The sequence below is a fragment of the Artemia franciscana genome, chromosome 1 (assembly GCF_032884065.1).
Source record: "Artemia franciscana chromosome 1, ASM3288406v1, whole genome shotgun sequence".
NCBI lineage: Eukaryota > Metazoa > Arthropoda > Branchiopoda > Anostraca > Artemiidae > Artemia > Artemia franciscana.
This window is the reverse complement of record NC_088863.1, coordinates 26,173,240-26,201,056: the sequence shown is the minus strand read 5'-3', so window position 1 is coordinate 26,201,056 and position 27,817 is coordinate 26,173,240. Positions and strand designations below refer to the sequence as shown.

The 27,817-nt window shown below is 34.8% G+C and overlaps 1 protein-coding gene across 2 annotated transcripts in view; it reads left to right on the top strand.

Moving 5' to 3' along the window:
• LOC136027581 (exosome complex component 10 homolog) overlaps nt 1-27,817 on the top strand; it is a 291,574-nt gene that overhangs the window by 247,213 nt on the left and 16,544 nt on the right. For both annotated transcript variants that reach the window (XM_065704964.1, XM_065704974.1), the window contains exons 9-14: nt 315-471; nt 5,017-5,165; nt 8,537-8,699; nt 14,256-14,501; nt 21,102-21,272; nt 25,823-25,984. In XM_065704964.1, coding sequence (XP_065561036.1) covers nt 315-471; nt 5,017-5,165; nt 8,537-8,699; nt 14,256-14,501; nt 21,102-21,272; nt 25,823-25,984 — 1,048 coding nt within the window. The remainder of the gene's footprint in view (nt 1-314; nt 472-5,016; nt 5,166-8,536; nt 8,700-14,255; nt 14,502-21,101; nt 21,273-25,822; nt 25,985-27,817) is intronic.

Genomic DNA, 27,817 nt, shown 5'->3' with positions numbered 1-27,817 from the left:
AAATGCATTTTCAGACTTAAGTTTTTTGGGAGTTGAATCTTAGGCGCAACCCTCCTTTGCGCAGGTTAATCATTATAGACAAAAAATAAATAAGCCCCCAAGACTTTCCCTTCACGTCACGCAAACTATGTTACAATTTTTTTTTGTCAATGAATATATCTATCCTTGTATCTGGAATATTATAATCACAACCCGCATAATATGAGAAAATCAAATTTAGTTGACAATAGTTTTTGTTTTGTAGGTAGTAGTTAGAATATCCATGTTGGGTTTGTTTTTCACTAACTATTTTAATTTATTGCTCTTTTTTTCAGACCATTGCCAGAAGAAATGTTGAAATATGCAAGAGAGGATACCCACTATTTGCTTTACATTTATGATGTTATGAAAAACGAGCTAATTCACAAAGGGAAAAAAGGAAATAACCTTTTGCATGGTGTTATTGAGAGTAGCAGACAAGTTTGTTTAAAGGTCGGCTTTTCTTTTTTCTTTTGTCTTTAATAACAGGAAAGTCATACCTTCTTTTGCATTATGATACGATTTTATATATGCTTCAATATGTTATGTTAACGAAGTGTAACTAATCATTTATAAATTAGGTCCGTGGTAGTGCAACCTAACAACTATCCTCTTGACAAGAACTTGTAGTGGACCTTCAAGTTTGCCATTGCTTAGGTTTTGCTAAAAACAAAAGTAAGTAAAACATAATCTGTTTATATTAATTCACGCAGTTCTGCTTGCTGGACTAGAGCTGCCTTTTCAGAAGCAGTGCTGACCCTTTTATACGGGAAAAAAACTGTAACAGCCAAAATGATAAATGTTTTGAAAGAGAAAATAAGTACAATACTGTTATCGTTGAGTATGTGTTTTCCAGTTATAATATGAATAATCTAATTTGGAAGATTTTCAGTATATAAAAAAACTTTTTATAAGATGAAACAATCACTTTCAATGATGTGACTTTGTTAGCAGGTGTTTAGATGAGTTTTTTTTTCTATTGTTTGGTTTCCTACTTTGTCTTACCTTGTTAAGCTGTGGCATGTTAGCCGTGTTTATCATAATTACAAGAAGTTACACAAAAACGAACTTTGCAGAGCTAGAGTTCTATAAGAGAAAAACTTCATCCTTGTGTATGTGCAGTTGGTGGTCAGGTGGACTTGCAAATGGTATGTGTCTGAACGAAGCCATAGTGATTCAGAACACTGAAAAGCTACTTACTAATGCAAATATTAACTGAAATTCTTTAACACAAAATCCAACGCCATTTGGTGCCTTAAGTCCAAGACACAGCCTTAAATCCACATTAATTTATAGACAGATACAGGAAATGGTCCCTTTGTGTAATACCTATACCAATAAAATCTCCCAACTTCGTAACTCCCATAAAGCCTCTATCGCGTAATATAATATCCAACCATTTTTCAATTATATACCACCCCTGAGAAAATTCTTCCCTCAGTCCATTTAATTTATATTAAAAACCCGTAAAATGAATTAAGTCATCTACCCATCTCCACAAATTATGTAGAAATAAAAACTTCTGTTCGACTTCATCCTTCTTGAATACTTTCTCTTATCACCAATTGGTAGAAATCCCTCCCTGCTGATATTACCCACTTTAGTTCCTTCTTATTAAGCCTTGCCTTAGAATAAAGTTCCCCTCCCCCATGCTTCCTTGAATCTAGGATATACAGAGGGAGGTTGGGATGCTGTTATCTCGTAATATCATTTCTGGACGACCTTGTTCTTTAAAATAGTCCTCACTTGTTTGGATACTCCCTCCCCCACTTTCTAGCCCTCATCATTGACTAAAGTGCATTTCTATATTACAGATTTTGTAAATTCACAATCCGAATGCGCAAATGTAAGTAAAGTGGAGGCATGAGCATCCATTCTATGTTGGCAGGTCATTAATTCATTAGTAGTTTCAGCAGTTAAGTAATTCTTCAGCAGATTCAGCCGCTCAATAATTCATCAGTAGATTCAGCAGTTCAGTAATTCATCAGAAGGTTCATCAGTTATCATCAATAGATGCAGCAGTTCAGTAATTTATCAATAGATTCAGCAGTTCAGTATTTCGTCAGTAGATCCAGCAGTTCAGTAATACAATAGTTGATTGATCCTTCCATAGCCGAAGCCACATTATCTGCTACTGACGTTTTGTATTCATAGCCGTTGGACGATAACATGTTTCAAATTAATTCCAAGCACAAAAAAAAATAAAAAAAGAGCAGCATACCAAAACTAAGCTTCTAAGAGTGTACTAATAAACATGGAAAACAAGAAAGTAAATAAAAATAGATGAGATGCTTAAAGGGGGGAACCTAAACTACTTTACAAGGTCGTATCCAGATTGGGATTTCAGGGTTTGAACCTATTGAAATTTTGCCCGATTCGCAAAAGCGCAACAAAAATGCATATAAACAAATTTTGGTTCGGTTTGTCTTACGTTTCCCTCCCCCTCACCCCCGCGAAAAATACTGGATACCCCCTTGCTCGTGTATGGAGTTTACAATTCGTTCGAAGTTTTAACGTAGCTCTGTTTCTTCCATCTTTGTGCAGTTAAACATATGAATGTAGTATTTTTTCTTGACATTCAAAATGGAGTGATCACCATTTCACTATTTATTTGGCACGCTTAGTCCAAATATGTTCCTTCAAAACAAATGGAGTTTAGGGGGTGAGTCCTTCCCTCCCCCCCCCCCACCCCCGCAAAAAATACTGGATACCCCCTTGCTCGTGTATGGAGTTTACAATTCGTTCGAAGTTTTAACGTAGCTCTGTTTCTTCCATCTTTGTGCAGTTAAACATATGAATGTAGTATTTTTTCTTGACATTCAAAATGGAGTGATCACTATCTCACTATTTATTTGGCACGCTTAGTCCAAATATGTTCCTTCAAAACAAATAGAGTTTAGGGGGTGAGTCCTTCCCTCGAAACCATCTGAGGGTTTTTCATGGCAAGTTGTAAAAATATGTTCTAAAAATATACATCCGAGGTTTCAGGCAGCCGCTTCCACAATAAAATATACTGTTTATTCTCCCCCCCCCCAATAATAAAGATACGCAGTTATGCAATACGTAACTGTGAGTGTAGTAAGGGAAACCTATTGAAGAATCAATCGTTGGAACCATGTACCGAGATAAATTTAAATGCAACAAAATACATATGTAATGTTGTATTTATTTTACAATTTTACACTATATAACTTGAATAAATTTTTTTTTTAATAACGATTAAAATTAGAAAACGAAATAAAAATCTAGAAAGGAAACTAAACTATACATATTATACTAATCCCTTTCAATCTTTTTCAAAAATATGAACGGAAGAATTATGGAGATGAGAGGATTTACTCATACTTCAGTTATAATCAGCAAAAGTATCGTTTTTTTCTTTCGTTTTAGCTTTTTTTTTTCACCCTTTTCGTACAAGGACTGTATTTTATTGTCCGACTATTAGCTTGGAACCATTTCTCAGCTGCTTAAAATTATACTTGCAGCTGTCGAATAAATTTAGTGGGTAAATTGGCTTTCTTTGTCCAAAGTGCTTGTAATTCTTTATCCTTGAGAAAAGCCAGATGAGTCTCAGTTTCCAGATAGTGATTTCTCTTTTGGAATACACTTCCTAAATCCAATTCGAAGTAAATGAGAATGGGTGAAATATATTTATGGACACATTTACAATTATTGCGATGACAGTCACATAATCCATTGGTTTATTGCCTCTAGCACTCTCTAAATTTTTTTATTTTTTAAAGTACTATTTATGCTCTATAATTGATCTGAAAAATATGTTTGGAGACAGGCACGTCCCCATTTTTTTTTTTTTTTTTGGGGGGGGGGGGGTAATAATTCAACAATAGTCAATAAAATAGGATGATTATGTGAAAATTTGAATAAGAAGTGTTAGTAATTTTTGGGGGGAGGGGAAGAATACATGCCTATAACCATGTTATGAAAACATCAACTCTTTAGTTCAAAGGCAAACGTAATGTCAATTCTAATAGTCAGAAATACAGTTAATGTTTAAACAAATTGCAGAATTATTTCAGGAATTCACCAAATTAAAAGCTAGTAGAAGAGGTAGACTTTTTGTCAATAATTCTGTATAATATTTAAAAATATTTCTTAGGCTTGAGCAGGGTCGTATCCAAAGTTTTTTTTTGTGTGTATGGGGGGGGGATACAAAAAAATAAGTTTAATTTCATTTTGTTACGTTTTTATGAGTCGAACAAAACATTTCGGGGAAAGGGACGGATTCAAACCCCCCTTCCTCCTGGATATAGCATTGGACTTAAGCGAAAATGGGCATTTATTTTGTTGATAGCTTTTAATGAGATTTTCAAGGTGTACCTTAATGTGCATTATCTGACGCAACTTAAAGATTTGATTTAAAGGGCCTAAGTTTTGCAAAACATGTTTGCAAAAATATACAAAATATTCACGTGAGGAGTGTAATGTCTCGAAAATTCAAGGAATGTGTTTTATAGGATTGTTCTCGATTTTATGGCTACTATAGATTTTAGCGGTCATTACTAATCTAGTTTTTTGAATGCTATTTTTATTAATTGTCATATTGCTTGATATCAGTAAAAATGAAATTGATTTTTATCGCTCACTAATGGATAAAAGAGAGTGTTGGATTTCTATTGATGTTTACTGTCTCCATGGATTCTACGAAAAGAAAGATGGCTGCTCATAACTGCTCTAAATTGGACAGGCAAATGAGAAATTTATATTCTCAGGAGATGAAAGTGCGGGGTTCATATGAGCGAATCAAATTTGTTATTATTTTCTGATTATTTTTTTTTACCTACATTTTTTGTAGGACTAAATCAATTTTAAATAAATATTTTTTTTTTAGGAATAATCTAAAAAAAAGGTCTATGACAATTAGTACTTATTCAGATATTTTTTTTTCTTGTCACTGTCTATCTTTTTAGTGTCGGGTTTCAATATAAAATTAACAGTGATGGTTGTTTGTACTTATTTGGTGTTTTGTTTTAAACGTAGAAATATGAGAAGCCGCGAACAGACGACGAAAGCCACTTGGGTTTGTACTGGAAGAGCAAGAAGATGTTTGACCCTCGACAGATGACCGCTTTAAAAGAACTTTTCCTCTGGAGAGACAAAGTCGCCAGAGAGGAAGATGAGAGTACAAAGTGAGTCACAAAAATCAATTTTTCATCCTTTCTGCAGTTCATGAGCTAAACTTTTTTTCCAAGTTCAAGAGGGTTTTCTAGATACTTTCAGTTTGAGTGGAGGTCTGGTTTGAGTTATTCTAAGGTCATACCGATGGGAGCGGGGAGGGGGGAATTAGTGTGCTGAAATCCCCTCCCTCCGTATCCTGACGACCTTTATGTGTCTTAATCCAAAAGTTTTTTTACGATCGTGCTCATTAAGGTACGGAACGAGATTTATCAGGAAACACAAAGTCTGCTGAAAACCTGCCCTTTTCAGTGTCTAACATTTTACTAGAAATGATAAAAAATATAGAAAAAATAGTTTGAGCCTTCAGTCTGACATTTTGTTATTTTTAATGTTCTAGACCTAGGTAATCTCAAGTAAGTTTCTCAGCAATTTCTTCTTCTCGGTTATGGTCAAGCCCAAATGCCATGAGTCCATACAGTTATCAAATAAATATTAAGTCATCAGCAGTGTTAAAAACTTTGAGTACTCTCCCGAGTACTCAGTATTTTATTATGGCTATGTCTCGTACCTAATTAAGAAATTAAATAAAAAAAACAAGTTTTTTTTAACTGAAAGTAAGGAGCGACATTAAAACTTAAAACGACCAGAAATTACTTCGTATATGAAAGAGGCTGCTTCCTCATCAACGCCTCGCTCTTTACGCTAAAGTTTGACTCTTTCTCTCAATTCTTCTTTTTAAAACAGTAAAAAACTTTAGCGTAAAGAGTGGGGCGTTGATGAGGAAGCAGCCTCTTTCATATACGAAGTAATTTCTGGTCGTTTTAAGTTTTAATGTCGCTCCTTACTTTCAGTTAAAAAAACTTGTTTTTTTTATTTAATTTCTGGACGTTTTTGAATCAATGCATGTTTTGATTTTGGCTCTCCGCAGAGGATAATTAAAACAAAATTTGCATTTTTTTTTTTTTTTTTTTTGGCTAAATGGCTTTCTCATAATTTTGATCGAATGATTTGAGAAAAAAAGAGCGGGGGGAGGAAGCCTAGTTGCCCTCCGGTTTTTTGGTTAATTAAAAAGGCAACTAGAATTTTTGATTTTTTACGAATATTTTTATTAGTAAAAGATTTACGTAACTTATAAATTAGTTTAAGTAAAGAATTTTGTATTCTCATATTTTTATTACATATATGAGGGGGTTCCCCCCTTGTCAGATCCTCGCTCTTTACATTAAAGCTTAAATTTTGTCCCAATTCATTAAGAATGACCCCAGAATCACAAAAGCTGTAGAATAAATAGTTGAAATTACTAAAAATACTTTAGCGTAAAGAGCGAGGTATTAGGAGGAGGTGAGCCCCTCAAATGGGTAATAATTTCTGTTTGTTTTAAGTTTTAATGCTGCTCCTTACTTCCAGCTGAAAGAACTTTTTCATATTTATTTTTTCATTTTTTTTAAATAATGCTAGTAAATCCTGCGCTCCCTTCATGGAGATTTTCTTCCGCCATGACAAACTATCGATGGAATGTTCCCCGAGCATATCCCCCTCTTCTCAACCCCTCCCCCAACTAGAAAAATCCTCCTGAAAACGCCTGTACGCTTCCCAATAACCATTACTATATGTAAGCACTGGTCAAAGTTTGTAACTTGTTGCCCCTCCCACGGGGACTGCGGGGGAGTAAGTCGTCCCCAAAGACATAGTTATAAGGTTTTTCGACTACGCTGAATAAAATGGCTATCTCAGAATTTTGATTTGTTGACTTTGGTAAAATAATTAGCTTGGGAGGGGGCCTAGGTGCCCTCCAATTTTTTTGGTCACTTAAAAAGGGCACTAGAACTTTTCATTTCCGTTAAAATAAGCCCTCTTGCAACATTCTAGGACAACTGGGTCGATACGATCACCCCTGGGAAAAAAGAAAAAAAAACAAAAAAACAAATAAACACGCATCCTTGATCTGCCTTCTGGCAAAAAATACAAAATTCCACATTTTTGTAGATAGGAGCTTGAAACTTCTACAGTAGGGTTCTCTGATACGGTGAATCTGATGGTGTGATTTTCGTAAAGATTCTATGACTTCTAGGGGGCGTTTCCCCCTATTTTCTAAAATAACGCAAATTTTCTCAGGCTCGTAACTTTTGATGGGTAAGACTAAACTTGATGAAACTTATATATTTAAAATCAGCATTAAAATGCGATTCTTTTGATGTATGTATTGGCATCAAAATTCTATTTTTTAGAGTTTTGGTTACTATTGAGCCGGGTCGCTCCTTACTACAGTTCGTTACCACGAACTGTTTGATGTGTTTGGTGACAATTTTCAATAGCTTTCCTGTAAAGAGAATAGAACTATGCACTCCTTGAGTTAAAGACGGTTTAGCCGCAATGTGGGACCTGGTGACTTTCCGCTTTTGAATTTAAATTTGGAAAATGTTACTTTTTATCTTTAAAAGCTCATTTACAGTAGTTCTTAAGCAAATTCTAGAGTCCTAAAGGTAGTTTTTGTTGAAACCATTGTCCTCTATAGTCAGATGTGGCGTGAATTTTTTGGATTACGGGCAGGCCGAATACAACGCAAATTACACGGACGAACACAAGCTAATGGTTTACTAGCGATCTAGAGTTTTCTAGTTAACGTTTAGTTAGCCTATCATTTTCAATGTCTTTTTATGATCTTTTTTTTATTTATTTTTTTAGTAATTTTAACTTTTTTTTAGAATCTTTTTTTTATAATTTTAACTTTTTTAAGAATTTTGTTCTAATTATTTTAACCTTTTTTTTTGTAAGAAAAACAGTCTTGTAAGATAAATTCAATGTAGTGGTAATTATCAAATTCAATTTGGTAATTCATTAAAAAGTGATATAATTTTTTAATCAAATAAAAATTATTAAAAACACTTGAAAAATAGGTCAAATCAGTAGCACTGGATATTAAAAAAAAAAAAGAATATGGCACTAGACCCTTAAAGTCCAAACCAGTTGTCTTGATATCCGTTTCAAGGCCCTTCAGCCAGAAAGTACAATGAGGACTTCAAGGGACTTGAAATGTGTTGTCTTTTAATCAAAGCATACTGCATTTTCATCTTTTGCTTCTAATATTCTAAAACCTCTGTAATAAAATCAGTTTAAAGGTTTCAGTTTAAAATCGGTTTCTTAGGGATCTTTTCAAGATTTTGATCTTTTCACATTTTGAAAACATCCTTTTTCAAAATGTGTTCGCCATTGACGTAAAAAAAAAAATCAAAATAGATCATTTACCTATTTACTGTTCGGAAAAACTCATATTGTCATGGTTTAACTTAGCGCCTTTTCAATTACTGCAAACAGTCTTTTAAGATCGATTTGCACTAAATTTTAGTTATAATTCAAAGCCATCATTCGCTTTTCCTTTCAGTTTCGTTCTTCCAAACCATCAACTTTTACAAATATCGGAGCACCTTCCACGTGAGATGCAAGGATTATTAGCTTGTTGTAATCCTGTTCCGCCAACGGTAAAGCAACATCTACATGCCTTGCATCAAATCGTACTCAAGGCCAGAGATGTTCCTATGGAAGTGGTAAGTTGCTTATTGGCTTGAAAAGAACTGATGACAGTGGGAACTTTTTATCATATATTAATACCAGTAGAGTGGCAATTTGAAAAACTTACTGTTGTAAATGATAGGCTGTAGACTAATGGGGACATAGAAAGTGTAATTCATTTCAGTGGTAATTTTGTTAAGTAGTGATTTCAATCGGTAATTCAGTGGTCAGCTAGATAAATTCAATCTAGTGGTAATTATCAAATTCAATTTGGTAATTCATTAAAAAATGATATAATTTTTTAATCAGCGCTTGATTATGACAATTTGGAAGATTCAATAAACCTTTTATTGGGTTGAAAACTATTGTATAGCCTTAGGTTTTGGCAACCATTGAGCTATAGGTGTTAAGTGGAGGGAAAGTGGATGAGCACCAATGCGAGCAATATCCTGTGATTGAATAATCACGAAGGGTTGAAACTTTTTTACCGAAACTTTCTTACCGTAGTTTTTATTGTATTTAAAATACTACAATGTTTTAATATTGTCCAGGTTGACAAATCATCTAAAAAAAACCGGAAATTGGCCATTCACTTGTTATTAGCTTAACTGTTAAATTTGAAATGTATGATATATGTTCTTGACAAATTTGAAATTGGAGAAAGACTAGTTGTTACATCCGAAATCTTTTTGCATCATTTATTTACAATAGCTCCTAGATAAGATAGATAATAAGGTATGATATATTTTTTTACCAAAAAATGACAAAAACAAGTCAATAACACAATCACAGATCCCCACGAAGGCTCTATGGCCCGTAAAGGAGGGTGGGGCACGAGACAAAACTTACAAATATTAAACTATTAATCATTTAAACAAATAATATGGAAAACATCTTCTTTCAAAAATCGAGAAAAAAAGAAAGCAAGAAGAAAAGACAGAAGTATAAAGAGCTTATTCAAATACGACAAAACTCACAACTGAAATCAGGGGATGCGAGAGTCCAAAGACCAGGCGAAAAAATATATGTATAAATAAAAAGGATGTACATCTAACAAATTGTAAGTCAAAACTAATATAAAGAAAAATCAGCCACCAGACACTAATAAACCATTGTCTTTTTTCTATGTAACCAACTAAAGAGAAAATAATCAATCAATACACCTATAAAAAGAAAAACACAAAAGAAAAAAAAATACTTGATGGAAAATACATCCAAACATAGAAGTAAAAAATAATTATGATTGATAAATAAAAATTGTCTCTATCAATTTATAAATTGAAACTAACTTTTACATCTGCTATAGTAAAAATTCTAATAGGTAAGTTTACTAAGTCCAGTAATCATCAATTATACGCTAAAAAACCAGATAATTCACAGCCAGTGAAAAAATGAGAATCATTAAATAATTTCTTGGATCACACTTCTTTTCTATTTACAGAATTCAATAGAGAGAAAACAGGTTGGATACTGTAAAACAGTGGAACACAAAAAAGCTTTAAATAATAAAGTGTGCTTTTTCTTTATTTGTTTTACTTTTTTTTACTTTTTTTCGTTTAATTTAATCTTTTTTTTTTTCGTTCATAAAGGCTCCCGGACGTGGAGTCGAAATATTCGGATTTTATTATTTAAAGGTTTTTCACAATTTTATTTTAATTATAGCCGTTTTTCTCTCTCTCTTAAATTCTATATTGAAAAGTCCTAGAAAACTTTTCTGGGTCATTTCCTGGCCCAATAATCTTGGAACAGATTTCTTGAACATAATATCTTCAATCGACAAAGCCATTAAGTTACCCAAAAGGCCCGTGAACTTTTAAACGTTGTTAGCTTACCCTTTTGCAATAGCCTTGACCACTTCGTTCTGTAGGAATACACCTTCATAATAGTCACCGTTAAAGGTCTCAAGCATTCAAGTAAAAGATCTCAAGTTTTATGGTAAGCTGCTGAAATGAGTTCGTATTTACACTGAAAAATCGCCCTGAATACAGATGCTAGGAAAACCTGCCATAGCCCAATTTAAATTAGATTTACGTTGCCTGAGTGACGTGAAGTGTTGCGAGAGAAACACTTTGGTTCTGTTTCTTTGCCATCGGTTAAAGCTGAAGTTGTCGGCCTATCGAAGCTTTTAAAACCTTATGTTCAAAGGAGAACGCGATCAGTAATCACATGATCAAAGGCTTTTCCTCAGCGTTGAAAACAACAATAGTGAAAGAAGGGACTAAATTGACTTTGCAGCCAGTTCAACTTTATCCTTTTCAATCTTAGACATCGTGACGGATGAAAGCTTAGAACAATATCTTATATAATCCAGTTGGTATTATCTGTAAAGATATCTGTAACTTTTCAGGATCAAAATACCATAAATGACACTATTAATTATGAAGAAACTAATATGACATATTTTTTATCAGCTCATCACGAACTATCGATAATACCTAAAGAAGGGACTAAATTGACTTTGCAGCCAGTTGAACGTTATCCTTGTCAATCGTAGACATCGTGACGGATGAAAACTTTAAACAGTATCTTATATGAACTAGTTGGTATTATAAAGCTATCCGTAACTTTTCTGGAGCAAAATACCATAGATGACGCTATTAATTATTACAAAACTGCCTCGTTGTTTTGCGTTATCGTTTGTACCCGTTGCGTGAACACTTAATTCTAGGTTACAGTGAGTATCGGTAGAGTACACCAACTAGCAGAAATTACAAGCCCCTCTTCCCTGAAGATGATCGTAGCCTAACAGACGATTTTTACTTACAAGTCCCCTACATGTCTTACCACTGGAACCAACTCGGTCTTACCATCAAATACACTGGAAACAAATAATAGGTACACTTAACAGTAAAATTTGCAAACCCCTCGTTGCCGAAGATGATTATGAGCTAACACCCGACCTTTCCTTGCAAGTCCCCTACCTGTCTCACAATCGGTATCGGCCTATTTTTGTTTCAGTGTGTATCTTACTACTGAAGTTGTCAACCCCTTGAAATGCTCAAACTGGTATATCTCATGAAGGATTTTTTTTTCCCAAAAACTTGATGACATATACTTTGGTCAGCTCATCACGAGCTATAATACCAAAAGAAGGGACTAAATTGACTTTGCAGCCAGTTTAACTTTATCCATTTCAATCGTAGACAGCGTGACGGATCAAGACTTGGAACAGTATCTTATATAATCTGCTTGGTATTATAAAGCTATCCGTAACTTTTCAGGATTAAAATACCATAGATGAAACTCTATTAATTATTACGAAACAGCCTCATTGTTTCACATTATCATTTGTAACAGTTGCGTAAACACTTAATTCTATGTTACAGTGAGTATGGGTACACCAACTAGCAAAAGTTACAAACCCCTCAGAGCTTTCATTGTTTTACGTTATCGTTTGTACCCGTTGCGTCTTATTTCTAGGTTACAGTGAGTATGGGTAGGCTACACCAACTAGCAAAAGTTACAAACCCCTTTTCACTGAAGACGATTGTACCCTAACAGACGATTATTACTTACAAGTCTCCTGCATGTCTTACCACTGGAACCAAATTGGTCTTACCATCAAATACACCGGAAACGAATAATAGGAACATCAACTAGCGAAAGTTGCAAACCCTTTATTGCCGAAGATAATTATTGTCTAACAGCCTACTGTTGCTTACAAGTCCTCTACTTGTCTCACAATTCGTATCGGCCTATTTTTGGTTTCAGTGTGTACCCTACTACTGAAGTTGTCAACCCCTTGAAACTTTCAGTGAAACCCCTTGAAACTAGTATATCTCATGAAGGAATTTTTGTACCAAAAAATGGATGACATATACTTTTGATCAGCTCATCAAGAGCTATCGATTGCCGTCGAAAAAAAATTATCTATCATATTTCAAAAGTTGATTTTTTTTTGCCTTAGGCCAACTTTCTAACGTCACCAGTTAGAAAGGAGCAAAGGATACGCTCCAATTTCTTTAGCAATGACAGAACTTTTAAAGTTTAAGAGGTACATCTGATTCTCTACCTCAATCCCAAATCCGGAAAAAAAAATGATAAACCCAGCCGAAATCACGAAAAGAAATGGTTAGAAACAATAGATGGAAGCACTTTCGGACCCGTGGGAAAATGCCGCTTTTTTGCTTCTGTCAATTTTTCTATATATCACTCAAGAAGATATATTGGCTGTGGGGCCGGGTAACTGCCGCATATATTTAACACTTATAGATTTTAGTCCATCTTCAATTTGAAGGTGGTGCCTGCCTGCTTGCCTGCTAGAACGGAGCTTTCCACTCGCAAGCAGAAACAAGGTTTGATGAAACGAAAGCTTTGCTGCACAACTTCAGATACTCATCTCTGACATAGGCTATATAATTCCACTTCACTTCGCACACCATAGTCTCTGGCTCGTGGACAAGCAAAAACCATCCTTTTTGGCCCCAGGCAAGAGTTCTGCGGAGCTTTCCAAAATGTAATGCCATAATCATCAATCCGGCCTGAGGTCCACACTTTCCGTAAAAACCGCACAGGTTAAAAAATGATCGGGGTTTATTGCTCAGTCTCCTTTTTACAGTTCACTTGAAAATCAGACTCTCCTCTTTTGGTTTTAGATGTTTTTTTTTACTTTTTTTACTTTTAATTTATCACAATTTTTTTTTAAATGCGGCTTACTGGTTATAAATGTAAAGCTTTCAGTTACCGTGAACAAAATCAAAGCATACTAGCATGAAAGTCCTATCTGATTGACCTTTTTTTCACGTTCTGGATTTGCTTGAGACGTATTTTGTTATTCCAGTGTAATGTTTCTCCGGGGGTGAAATTGAGTTTTGGTTTTAGGTCCCTGATCTGGGAGAGCTCAATTGGAAAATCAGACTAAACTTGGGGGATTGAAGTTGTTTTATGCTTATTCAGATTCTGTATGACTTTATCAAGCAAGTTTTTTCTACTTGGAATTTAGAGATTGCTGACTTCTTTTTTCTTCTTGTAAATGTTTCTAGTTTAATTGTAGTTTCTCTTTATCACCTCTCTCCTCTCTCTCTCCATATATTCTCCCTCTGTTTTCTTTGGTTAATTTTCGTTTAACAGGGTAAAAATTGCTTTCTCAGAAAATTTTCTGTGTTATTTTAAAGAAAGGAGTCGAGCAACTCCTTAAAACTCTCCGAGTTTATATGTTTGATTTATTCTCGAATATTTTATATGTAACTGATCCTCGAATGTTCCATTCCCCTGGCTTCTCTACTTTCTTTAAAATATCAAAGAAAGTTTATTCGGAAAGCTATTATTCATCCTTAGCGGGTAAGCGGGTATTTATCCTAAGCTGATAACTGGGTATCTGATTTGGTAACTGAGTACAGTTAATTGTGCACCTACAGTGTTCAAATTGCGTCCTATCCTTAGTCCGTCTCTTTTCATTGACGAATATGAATACATAGTTATATAATATTTAATGGCATAATTTATTAGTAAATTTTCCCAATCCCCTGTTGCACTTCCTGGCTGAAGAGCTATGAAACTGAAATCAGTTCCGTTGGAATTGACTATGAAGTCTAGTGTTGTTTCTTTGTCTTTTTTTTTAATGTATTAGTCATTTCTCTTCAATATTACAGGCGTCAAGCGCTCAGCCATTGGTTGTTCAAAGCAAATTCTCCACTGGAGCTGTTCTTGACATTGCTGAAGATCGACTTGCTTGTATCCATGATTTTTCACATTGTGACCCTCAACAGGATATTCCAACTTTGTTAACTGATGACCTTATTCAGTCTGTTGTGACCGCTCCTATTGGAGTCACGACGCTTGAACTAAAAGAAAAGCCAGATTTGGAGCTATTTTCACAGAAATCAGAGGAAGGACAGGTAGGAAAAAAAGTGTTGAGACTTGTAGGCATGGATAATATAAAACTTGCAGCAAGGAGGATCCATCGAATTCTTTTATGACGTCGTGTCATGTTCAATCGTCACGACGTCATTTTCAATCGTAGTAATCATCATAATCGTCAACTTTTCTCGCAGCAGAACCAGTTGCCAGAAGAATAAGTATAGTTAATTTAAAATAGGCTTATTAAGAGTTCTAGATATCTTAGAACTCTAAAAGTGTGAAGAAAGTTGAATCCTTGAAATGTGGAGGGTTTAGTTGCCAAAAACTGTAAACTAAGAATGTGAAAAAAGTTGAATTGAATTTCTTTAAATGTGAAGGGTTTAATATTTGAAATCTGAAAATTGGGAGTCTCGGAACTCTGAAAATCTGAAAAAAGATGAATTATTGAAATACGAAGGATTTAGTTATCAGAATATGAAAAATAGAAATTTTAGAACTCTGAAAATATGAAAAAGGATGAATTTTTGAAATATGAAAAAAGTTGAATTTCTTGAAATGTGAAAGGTTTAGTTGTGAAGAAAGCAGAATTTTGCTGTGTTCTTGTTTTTTGATTTTTGCCTAGGGTGAAATGTTTGAGGTGAGTTAATTTGTCCTTTTATGGTTTTGAGTAGATTAAGATATGTGTGCTGTCTTAATTTGTTGAGCACTCAGCGTTTTCATATGTCTATGCTGGGCATTCCTTTGTTGAGTTAGCCGTTGGGTGTTGAGTTTCTCTCTGTCGGTGTATTATTACTTGTCATTTAGTATTTAAAATTATACTTGAAAAGAAAGATGAAATTCGTGTAGGTTACCATCGTTCGTGTGTAGAAACATAAAAAAAACGCATGAAAAAACAATAGCGCAGTAGGTGTAAAAGAGAATTAAGAAATTTTTTCTTCAATGTCGTTATTTTTGTCTACTTGTATAAAGTAGTAATTATATACGCTTGAAAAATGGGAAATTAATTACTTTACCCTTTTTTCTCAACTTCTAATTTATTTTAGAAAAATCGGGATTAATTGTGATTCTAGATAACATTACTGCTTTTGTAGATTACTTCTACCTGTCTCTGTTATGATTATCGAAGTGATGAGAGGTGAACACTTGAACATTTTTGCCAATATGGGAGTCGCAAAAACGATAGAAAAAATTCTTAGAGGTTTTTAAATGCTCGCTATTTTTACCAGGGAAAAGATATTTTTCTAGCCAATTAAACCAAATGAGAGAGAGACAAAATGAAACTCCCCTGTCTCGATAAGTAGCTTCTTAAGGATCACATAATATGAAACATGTTATAAAAAAATACATATGTAAGATGTAAGAACAGGAAATTGAAATTATGATTCTGCTATACGGAATATTTTGTAAAAATTAATCTTCAAAGCTCAAGTTCCAATTCTCATGGGTTTTCTTAGAATTGTGTGAAAATACTTGTTGTCTCCCATAATACTTGTGAACATGATACCTAGTAAAAGTGATCGCTGAATCTCAGCTAAACTTTTGGGCAAGTGTAAGTCTTAATTTTGCCTCTTGGAGGTTCATGCCTAACCTAACATCTGCCTGTGGGGGCGAGTCATTACAACATTTACCAAAATGGGTTCTCGTTTAAAGACGATTGTTGGAAGTAAAATCGTACTTGCGCCTGTTCGGGTGTAAGTGGGCTTGCGAGTGCCTAAATTTGAATTACCACGATATATACCGAAAATGATTTTATCGGATCTCCACCAACTTAGTCAAGAGAAACGGTTGATGTCCTATTTATTGCCATTTTGGAGTCTGAAATCGATTTGACGACTATAGTGGAGGAGGAAAGGAGGTTCCCAATTTTTTTCATCCCGACATTTACCAGCAACGGTTGTCAAATATCAAACGGAGCCTCGTATATTAGTATACTAGTTCCACCATTATGTGATCAGTACTTGACCTAATTTATGCGGGGAAATGAAGAGTCCCAAAATGTTTGTCAACAGGACAGTTACCAAAAGAAGTTATCCGATCGTAACTTTGTGGCAAGTTCACAGTTTTGCCCCTTGGGTGTCCACACATAATCCGGCCTCTGTGGATGAAAGTTTTCCTTACTTATTGACATCGTAACATCTTACTTATTGACGTCGAAAATAAATATAGTAGCAGTGGTAAATTTTGTCCGGAAGGGTCTTGTTATTCGAAAGTCGATTGTTACATAATTTAGTTTGTTTGTTGTTATATATGTATGTATACGGCCTGAAAAATGGCTTTAAATACAGTCATTCATTCATTCATCTGAAGAGTGGATCCTCAGTAAAGCTTGAGTAAGAAAAATAGTGTCAAATTTGCTTCTATTGAGGGTTTCTGCCTTCTGAGGAATGAACGAGGGAGGTTAAAATTTTCCGAGTCACAAAATTTTCCAGAATGGATTAGTGTTGCGAACTTTCGCAACACTTGCTGAAATATGTGAGCTAATATCCTTGTAATGCCTTTTTGAGCCTGGACCTAGTGTGTCTTATTTTATGGGGAAGGGCTAAATTGTGTCATCCCAACATTTTATTTTAGAAAAGAGCGAATTACGGCCCACGGTAGCCGAATTTCAGATATTTTTTCCAGTAACTGTGTTGTGAGAACGCTATTTTGAAAACATTAATTTTCGTTCGGGCTAAACGCAACAGTAATTTCAAGAATAACCTGAAATCTGTCAAGATGATGTCCAATTTAAATAAAAAGGGCGCCATTAAAACCGCCATCTTTAAAAATCCTTGATTAGCGGCTTTCAGTCTTCGATCTTGAACAACAAGAAAAGGCACATTTTCGCATAGGTAGCGCTGATGTGTCGTCTTTTTTTCCTAGATTTTTCTTACCGAACCAGTGGTTATTATGGGGAGGGAACTTGTTTGAAAAGAAACAAAATTTTCACATCCTTGTTAAGTAACGGAACAAATTCTAATATTAGGCCTAAGTGTAGTGTTGTTGTTTGCCAATGGGCTCTACAAAATATCAATTTTGATCCTAATTGGGTCAAAACACCAGAAAATGTAAATTTGAAGGTAGCTTGATTTTTCAAGGTCTGTGCCTATTGACTGGACGTTTACAAACCGAGTAAAATAGAATTATAGTTAATGGTAGTATGGCTGTTAAGCCTCCAGTGGTTTTAGAAGAGTTCTATAAAAGAAATTTTCCAGAATTGGCCGATAATCGATGAGGATTTACTGCAAGCGGTGCTAAATCAAAGGGTAAAGAAGAAGAGTCAATAGCTAAGAGAATAAGAATTGATGTCATTGTGCAAGCTGGCTGAAAAAAACACCAAACAAAATGTTAAATGAACGTCTATATGTCAGGCCCAAAATATTTAGTAAACTTGCAGAACTTACTCCCGGAGACCACGTTTAAAGCAGGGAAGACTGTTTCGACTCTCGCGTAGTCGCTTTTCAAAACTTTATATTGAGATATTTTAGGAAGTGAATTTAGATCAGTTTTAAAGGAGATATTATGTAGAATCAGCTGTGAGTCAAAGAGGATCTTCTACAGGTGGTACCGAATCAAGGGGTGAGATAAATAACAGTGAAGATAATAAGTTTTAGTAACATCACAGTAGTTGGTGAAGAAGATTCAAAGAGAGGTGTTAGGTTAAAGGAAGATGTATTCTGACGCTATCCCTAAAATAGGGTTTATCCGAAAACCATAGGAATTGGATAGGTTCATTTATAAAAGTTTTTCTATAAAGGCACTTGGATATTAAGATATATTTAGAACTGATCCGTACACTAGTTTGGCCATTCTTCATAAGCACAACCTTGAGTCTTGGTTTGATCAATGCTAGCTTCCACCTAAAAAATCTAACAGCTCCTATCTGTTTGTAGTCAGTGTTGCCCCAATAGCTGCAATCTTGTAAAGGGTGGGTCACGGTCCATGACAGAATAATTTGTTCAAAGCATTTTTACAAAAACTCTATTGACAGAAAATTCCTACTTAGCACTATTTAGAAACCAATATACATTAATCAATCAAGGCCTGTTTTGTCGCGCAAATGATCAGAACCTAGATAAAGGTTCCTTGGAAGGAGGAGGAACGGAAAAGGTTATCACTGTACTTGATCAACTGATCAACTAAAAGAGTTTATCGTGCTTGTACCAAGTCTGGTAGGAAATAAAAATAATCACCTTATATCTCCTTTTGGTATTCCGCAATTGATCCAACTTATGATAGGAGAGGGGATAAAGGGGGCTGTTAAGTTCTCCTTATCACGGTATCTTCGAGAAAATGTTGTTAGATGTCGGCCAAATTTGTAGGAAATAAAAGCTAGTGCCTCAATTTGGCTCAGCTGAATATCCGCTGGAAGCAATAGAAAGGCCCCCTAAATTCTTCAACAGTGCGTTGTCAGATAACAGTGGGAATTGCTAGGAAGTAAGAACTAGTGCCTTGGGTATATCTTTTAAGGGTAAAACCCTGGTCCCGCCTATATAGTGGAGGATACGGGGGAATCTCAAATCCTTTTCGTCAGAACGTCTACCAGAAGCGGTTGTCGTATATCACCTGAACATGGTTGTGAGTAAGAGTTATTGTCCTACTTGTGGTATTTTGGGGTACCGGTCCCATCCTACTTCACCGTTTAATGGGGAAGGGAGGCCAGGTTTCTTGTAATTGGAAGATTTACCAGAATAAATAGTTTGGTTTCTATAATGCTTTCTTGGAACTGGGGCTTGATTCTCTTGATGTTTCTTTTGGGTTGTGGGCCCAATCTGACCTCCGACCAGGAAATTTATTATTTCCTCAACTTCCAACTTAGTTAGGGAAGTTTAAAATTTTTCTTTATTTGCAACATGTATATTTAGAAGAATAATTAATTATATAAGAAATTTAGTATATATATATTGCTTGTAGCCCCTAATGTATCCCTAAGGCGCTGCTGCAACCTACACAAGTACCATCGATACATAAGTAAAAATTAATAATCACTCGAGTCTTCCCTCTTCAACACAAGCAGAGCATTCCATGGACTGGATTGAAAGACCTTATTTCGAAAATCATCCAGATGTATTTGTTGAAAAGCAGCAGGGTTATGCTCAATAAATTTTTTGGTTGAGTTTATTGAAGGCTGAAAGCGAAGCTACATGCAATTACCAAATAGTTATATTTGTTGAAAGTTGTTAGTTTAAGTGCCTCTAAAAGTTCAGAGCCAAAAAGCGGGGCTAGGGGAAGTTGTCTCCGCTCATATATAGGAGAATTTTTGTCTGCTTCGATTTATAACGTTGCACTTTACCTCCATCAGAAAAAACTATCCACGGTTTTAAATTAAAATTTAATACCGTTCGAGGTTAGCGATTTGAGCTGTACGAACCTGATTGCTCTTTTGGCTGACCCAAAATAAAAATGTCTTAAATTTTTCTGTCGTATTTCCACAAGAATCGTGAGATCTCATGATAACTCGGTAGGTACGGAAGTACTGCCTTCTAATCTAGTTTTGTTACAAAGTTACAACAATTTTGATGCTGGTTCTTTAAAATAAAACGTCGCCGCCCTAAGGCAACGTCTGAAAAATGCTTTTCTAGAAATTTCTGTTTTGATTTGCAAATATAAGACACAATATGCCTCCAAAAATATAACTTCGAAATTCCTCCTGCAGACCTGTGGACACTTACTGAATGTAGCCGCTAGTTTTTTTTCGTTTTTGTAGTTTTTGTGTTCGCCAGTTTCAATATAACAGACCTTTTTTTTGTTTTTGTTTTTTTGCTATTTTTTTGCTTGTTTTTTTTATGCGTCGGGTATGTGCTTCTCTGTATGTCAGCAGTTCAGGTATGGTACTTGACAGCAACCTAAGGCTGCTCGGCGTCTTTGTTCTTGTAATACAGAACCTGTATTTTTCCGAGCGCGCTTTTATTGTTCAGATGCGCCGCACCTATTATTTGCAATGCATTTGCCTCCAGTTATGTTTCTGTTCTTCTAAACATATGTCTTTTGTTATGCTCTGATATGCTAAATATTTTTTTAAAATCTAGGAAAAAAAATCGTGTGGAAGATGGTAGCTGGTTGAAAACAATTTTCATAAAAAGTAGTACTGTTTTTTATTTGTAGGAAAACAAATTGTAAAAAATTATGTCATTTTAAATATACTGTCAAAGGGCCAGTTTTGATAAAAAAAAAATCGTTCAACTTTACCGCAAACGATACCACTACCTGTGAAGAGTTATAAGTGGGCCTATATTTATTTTCATTGGAGAGGTGAAAAATAGAAGATATTCAACCCACCATCAATCATCCTTCTAATATTAGTAACTAGATAAGTGAAGATATCCACTTGTTCTATCTTCTTGTTACTCAACATCACCTCAAACCCTTCATTTATTCCCAGTCTTAGCGACTTAGTCTTTTTAACATCAATTTTTAAACCTATTCTTGTACCCTCAATATCTCGATATAGTGCGATGATGGATGAGACGCAACTTTGGTAAAGACAAATCCTACCTGAGCCCATGATTTGATCCTGCATAGAAGAAAAATGTTTGTATCTGATTGTTTACATACATTTATCTTTCTTTTTATTCCTCAGTTGGATTTTTCTTATTTTATTTTTTATCTGTGTCCTCTATTCAAATATGTTATCATTCAAATAAGTTATATTATTCTAGGTGGATCGAAGTGATCTCAATATCCTCAAAAAGTTTGTTACACCCTATCGTCGTTACGTAAGACACAAGGAGCTTCAGGCTGAAATGAAAGCCAAAGAAGAAAAGAAGAAAATGAGTATCAAAGAGAATGCTGGCTCAGCCACCTCAAACGCCGATAACAGTAAGGAAAAGGTACTTTGACTTGAATCTAAGTTTTTGCACCATATTTAGAAATCAATTGAGCTAATATACTTCATTTATTTTATTTTTTTATGTTTCCCTTTGAATTGGGAGCAGTTTACTTCATGCTATTTGCTCTCACATTTATATGAACTCGCCAAGTGAAAAATGTATGAAGTCCTCTATGAAGCCCTTCTCCAGTTACCAAAATGTTCGATCTGATTCTGGCTAGCATCAAAATCTACACTACCTTTCAATTAATTCAATTCTCTATTTGTCTTTGTGGAAACTTCAATCAGATTATTTCAAACTAGTTCCTTACAGGGCTGCCACTGAAAATTTAATAATGCGCCAGGATTCATGTGGAGAAAACCCCCGAGGTTTGAAAAAAAAAATCCTAAGACAGTAAATGATAATTTTAATGTTCTTTTAAAGATAATATCAATTTATAAGATAATGGGAGCCAAAGAAGAAAAGAAGAAAATGAGTATTAAAGAAAATTCCGGCTCAACTACCTCAAACGCAGATAACAGTAAGGTTGATTACCGATAACAGTTATTTTGTGATTGTTGATGTTGTTGACAGAGCCTTCACTAGCCAATAGGACTGGGGGGGGGGGTCAAAGTTTTTTAACTGCTGGTGGTTTATTTTCCCATGTAAATATTTAAGTTTCGATAAAATTGCTATAAAATTTGCAACAACATTGCTTTAAAATGTTGATATTTTACGGCCCACACATTATAGACTGTTGTTTTATTTACAATCCTAAGTTATTGGAGGTGGGGGCTTTCTTTAGCCCCACTCCCTCCTCGATCTAGCTTCTCGGGCTGTTGGAATGAAGTTCCATTTGACAGTTAAAACTTTTCATGAGACGTGGAGAACTAACATTGTGTGATTTGTACAAATGTCTTACAGTTTTTAAAGAATGTCGATTTGTTGGCATGATATGTTGGCACGTTATGGACTGGCATGTTGGCACGTAATCTTGATTTGTTGGCACGTTATGGACTGTTGTTTAATTTACAATCCTAAGTTATTGGAGGTGGGGGCTTTCTTTAGCCCCACTCCCTCCTCGATCTAGCTTCTCGGGCTGTTGGAATGAAGTACCATTTGACAGTTAAAACTTTTCATGAGACGTGGAGAACTAACATTATATGATTTGTACAAACGTCTTACAATTTTTAAAAGAATCTTGACTTTTTGACATGATAAGCAAATGGGATCATATCGAAAATGCTGCAGGGCTCAAGGCTTGCTTTCAATGCTTAAAACGAAAAGAAAAAACTCCGAGACATAGATGTAGATGTAGCCCATTCAAACGTACGTACTCAGGAAATAGTGACTTTTGATTTATTAAAATCAGTATTGTTTGCCCAATCTACTTTAGCGCTAACGTAAATTAAGTCTTGTATTTGAATTTAATATTTTCTAGGTATCAAACAGTTCGTGGTAACAAACTGTAGTAAGGAGCGACCCGGCTCAATAGTAACCAAAACTCTAAAAAATGGAATTTTGATACCAATACCTACATCAAAAGAATCGCATTTTAATACTGATTTTAAATATATAAGTTTCATCAAGTTTAGTCTTACCCATCAAAAGTTACGAGCCTGAGAAAATTTGCGTTATTTTAGAAAATAGTGTGAAACGCCCCCTAGAAGTCATAGAATCTTAACGAAAATCACACCATCAGATTCAGCGTATCAGAGAACCCTACTGTAGAAGTTTCAAGCTCCTGTCTACAAAAATGTGGAATTTTGTATTTTTTGACAGAAGGCAGATCACGGATGCGTGTTTTTTTTTTTTTTTTTTTTTTTTTTTTTTTTTTTTTTTTTTTTTTTTTTTTTTTTTTTTTTTTTTTCAGGGGTGATCGTATCGACCCAGTTGTCCTAGAATGTCGCAAGAGGGCTCACTCTGACGGAAATGAAAAGTTCTAGTGCACTTTTTAAGTGACCAAAAAATTGGAGTGCACCTTGATCCCCTCCCACGCTAATTATTTTACCAAAGTCAACGGATCAAAATTCTGAGATAGCCATTTTATTTAGCGTAGTCGAAAAACCTTATAACTATGTCTTTTGGGGACGCCTTACTCCCCTACAGTCCCCGTGGGAGGGGCAACAAGTTACAAACTTTGACCTGTGCTTACATATAGTAATGGTTATTGGGAAGTGTACAGGTGTTTTCAGGAGGATTTTTTTGGTTGGGGGAGGGGTTGAGAAGAGGGGGATATGCTGGGGGAACTTTCCATCGATAATTTGTCATGGGGGAAGAAAATCTCCATGAAGGGAGTGCAGGATTTACTAGCATTATTTAAAAAAAAACAATGAAAAAATAAATATGAAAAAGTTCTTTCAGCTGGAAGTAAGGAACAGCATTAAAACTTAAAACAAACAGAAATTATTACCCATATGAGAGGCTCACCTCCTCCTAATACCTCGCTCTTTACGCTAAAGCATTTTTAGTAATTTCAACTATTTATTCTATGGCTTTTGTGATTCTGGGGTCATTCTTAATGAATTGGGACAAAATTTAAGCTTTAGTGTAAAGAGCGAGGATCTGACAAGGGGGCGAACCCCCTCATATACGTAATAAAAATATGAGAATACAAAAGTTCTTTACGTAAGCTAATTTATAAGTTACGTAAATCTTTTACTAATAAAAATATTCGTAAAAAATTAAAAGTTCTAGTTGCCTTTTTAATTAACCAAAAAATCGGAGGGCAACTAGGTTTCCTCCCCCGCTCTTTTTTTCTCAAAATCATTCGATCAAAATTATGAGAAAGCCATTTAGCCAAAAAAAAAAAAAAAATGCAAATTTCGTTTTAATTATTCCTCTGCGGAGAGCCAAAATCAAAACATGCATTGATTCAAAAACGTTCAGAAATTAAATAAAAAAAACATGTTTTTTTAACTGAAAGTAAGGAGCGACATTAAAACTTAAAACGAACAGAAATTACTTCGTATATGAAAGAGGCTGCTTCCTCATCAACGCCCCGCTCTTTACGCTAAAGTTTTTTACTGTTTTAAAAAGAAGAATTGAGAGAAAGAATCAAACTTTAGCGTAAAGAGTGGGGCGTTGATGAGGAAGCAGCCTCTTTCATATACGAAGTAATTTCTGTTCGTTTTAAGTTTTAATGTCGCTCCTTACTTTCAGTTAAAAAAAACTTGTTTTTTTTTATTTTCGTTATAAAGGATTATCTCACATCCTCCCTTAAATGCATAAATCTTTAATTATGATTGAATTGATGTAATGGTAATATTACCCTTTTTTTCGGAAGCTTACCGTTCTTTTTCCTTAAAGTGTCCTTTTCCTTGAATGTCCTACTTCAGGACATATTTTCCTATTCACATCTATCCTTTCGTTGGTTTATTACGAGAAACATTTATTACCCAGGCAAGAGAGTTCATGCTAGGTGTTATAGACCATATAAATACGGATCGCAAGCTTACCTCCCTTTTTCCTCAAAACGTCCTTTTCCTTGAATGTCCTACTTCAGGACATATTTTTCTATTCACCTCTATTCTTTCAATGGTTTATTATGACAAGCGTTTAATACTCAGGCAAAAGAGTTTATGCGAGGTGGTATAGACCAAATAAATACGGATCAGAATTGAGCTTTTTGAAATTAGCTTTTAAATCAGAATTCAGCTTTTTTAATCTCATAAAAGATTTTGAAAATGTGCTCTAATTCTCTCTATTAATATAGGACTTTCTATTTGAATTCTGGCACCAATAACGGAAGTAAGGAAATACCTTTAAGAGCAATATAGAAAATTCTTAACTCTAGGAAGGTTAAAAGACTTTTCCCAGAAATTTAAAATCATTAACTGGGATGAAGTTTGTTTGTATATTTAAGTGTAATTTTTCATTAGACAACTTGACCTAGAAAAAAAATGCCATTATTCCCCGCCAAAGGACGTGACTGACTGCATGTATTGCTATGGTCTGAGGTACTATTAATATCAGATTCGTTCCGTTTAGGCGTCTGGGCTCAAGCTCAGTGATGTGATGGATATATGCAGGCCTGGTCGATATTTTTGCTATTGAATTTTGGAATTCGTCCAAAACCAAAGTTATCACAGTCTTTGTAATAAATCTCATTTGCTGTAACTCATTCTTTTGCCTTTTTTTTGCTCATCATCTAATGACTTCATGTTTTTCTTCACTTTTAAAATTAGTTTTCTATACCTAGTTATTCAAAATCATTATTCTATTTTTCGTTCCTTTTCTTTATCTCTTTTACTCTAAGTGTGGGTTAGGTTATCGTGTTGTTTAACTGTTTTATTCAATTCACTGAAAATTCAAAAATATTGCCCCCCCCCCCAACAAAGAGCAAAACTCGTAAAGTTGGGTATTTAATAGTAGGACATATATAAAAAAAAATACATCTCGTCATAATATAATAGCGAAGAATATTTTTGGTTAACCAAAAAAGACAACAAGAAAATACATACCAAACAAATAAATCCTGGGCAGGAGTGGCTATACGCTTCAAAATCCTTAAAACGTACTATACAAAGACAACAAATACCAAATTTTTCACATTCAAGAATCCTTTTTAGCTTCAAGAATCCTTCTTATCCTTGAACAGAACAGTGAAACTACCTGGACAACCAGCTCAAAGCACGGAGGATAAGAAACCTTCATCAAAGCCCGTCGTTGATAGTAATTTGCCAAGCATAGAAGAACTACTCGAATCTTCGCCTCAACCGCTTAGAAATTTGGTAATTTCATTTTTGCTTTTCTTTGCGCACTTTTTTAAGTGAGGTTTCCTTAAAAAATGTTTATTACTTCTTAGGTGTAGCATAAAAATTGTAAGCCTAGAAAGGGTCACACACACACCGTTGACCATTGAATAGGATTACACTTATTGCCAATGCAAGTGATATATCCTAACGTAAATGGTAAAACTTAGTTTTCAGTAAAAAAAAAATGGATTTAGACAATTTGAACCTTTGATGGTAAAACGCAAATGAATTTTAATAATGATTGACTTAAATCGCGACTCTTAAATAAGGTAATTAACCGTAAGCTACAAATGGATTAATGGATTTCGTCCAAAAACGTAGTTTCAAAATTGATTCGTGTGAGAATTATAAGTTTCAAGTACTCCATGAATGTGTTACATTATTACTGTCAACTTGTGTCCTCCTTTGGAAGATCACGTAAATTGTCAGATACGTACTTCAGTTGTGCCCAGCCCTTCTAATCAGCTTGTTGCTTTTATTACAGTTATGCTAAAGTTTGATGAAATAGAATAGAACATATACTTGCTCCTATACAGCTGCTTAATTTGTATTTCTTATTCATCTTTGAATAGATGACGGTGGAGGAGCGTACGTAGCCGTGTTGGCCTCAGGTGGTTTGGTGCTGCGCTGAGGTGTTAATAGTAGTAGTAATAAAGAGAAACGTAGTCTTCTTTTTAAAATTGTTGCCGATGCGCTTTTTTAACTAGATACCAACGTTTTACTTCATAAGACGGAGCAAAGAAGCCATAGTTGTGAATTTATCCACAGCCATTAAGATTTTTAATAAATTGGGATGGAGTTGGAGTGTGTGCCACTGTAGCTGGCTCGGTGCTGGGAGGAGTTTGTCAGTAAGAGTGGTTGTAGTAATGTCGCTTGATGTATTTACAAGTCGGGTATTCAAATCTAATAAAAGTCAACTCTTTTTATGATCGCCTCATCGTAGTTTCTTGGTTTTAGCAAATATGACCCACTGCAATGTATGTTTTAGAAAGTTATATTTGCCGTTCAAGTTGCGAAGTGTCTCAAAATGGCTACTAAATGGCTAATTTTAAAAAAAGCCAATAAGATTAATTAAAGTTTGCTATTGGACATGCAATGGGGGGAGGGGGAGGGCACAGAACGGTGGAGACAAATGAAGTATCTCCAATTGTACTTGACAGTACCAATCTTCAAAACAATCACACTATTGAAAATAATATTGTAAAAAAATGAAGAAAAATGGAAATTCTATGCAAAATATTTTTTCAAGTTACCAATTGGGTTGTGTAGACTACCTTTTTCTACAGGAGTCTTTGTATCGAACTGGTAGTCGTAGATTATTAGAAAAGGGTTCAATCGAACGAAAACTGAAAGTTCTAGTGACGCTTTTAGGTTACAAAAGAGATTACATCACAGTTAAAGTGGGGATTTCTTCTATTTTGCTATTCACGTGGGTCGAATCACTATTGGCGAAAATTTTGAGATGACCATTCGGTTTATAACTACAAAATGGGTATATGTAGTCTATACAAAGTAAATGGTTGTTATAGACAATTACTTTTACACGTCATTGCACTGAATTCTCTCATTCACACCGCTATGCTAGTCCATGCAGAAAAACGTGGAGTAAGTCCTTCATATATCAGAGCCCTTGGAGACATGTATTCTCGTCTTAAAGTTTGCCTCGTACTTCATCCATTGTCTAAAGCTGACGGCTCACGTCTACGCTCCCTGATATTTTTGTCTATGTCGATAAAGGTACTCGTCACGGTGCTGTTTCTTCCTCTCCACTCTTCAGTAATGGATTTCTTGATAATCAAATAATCTACC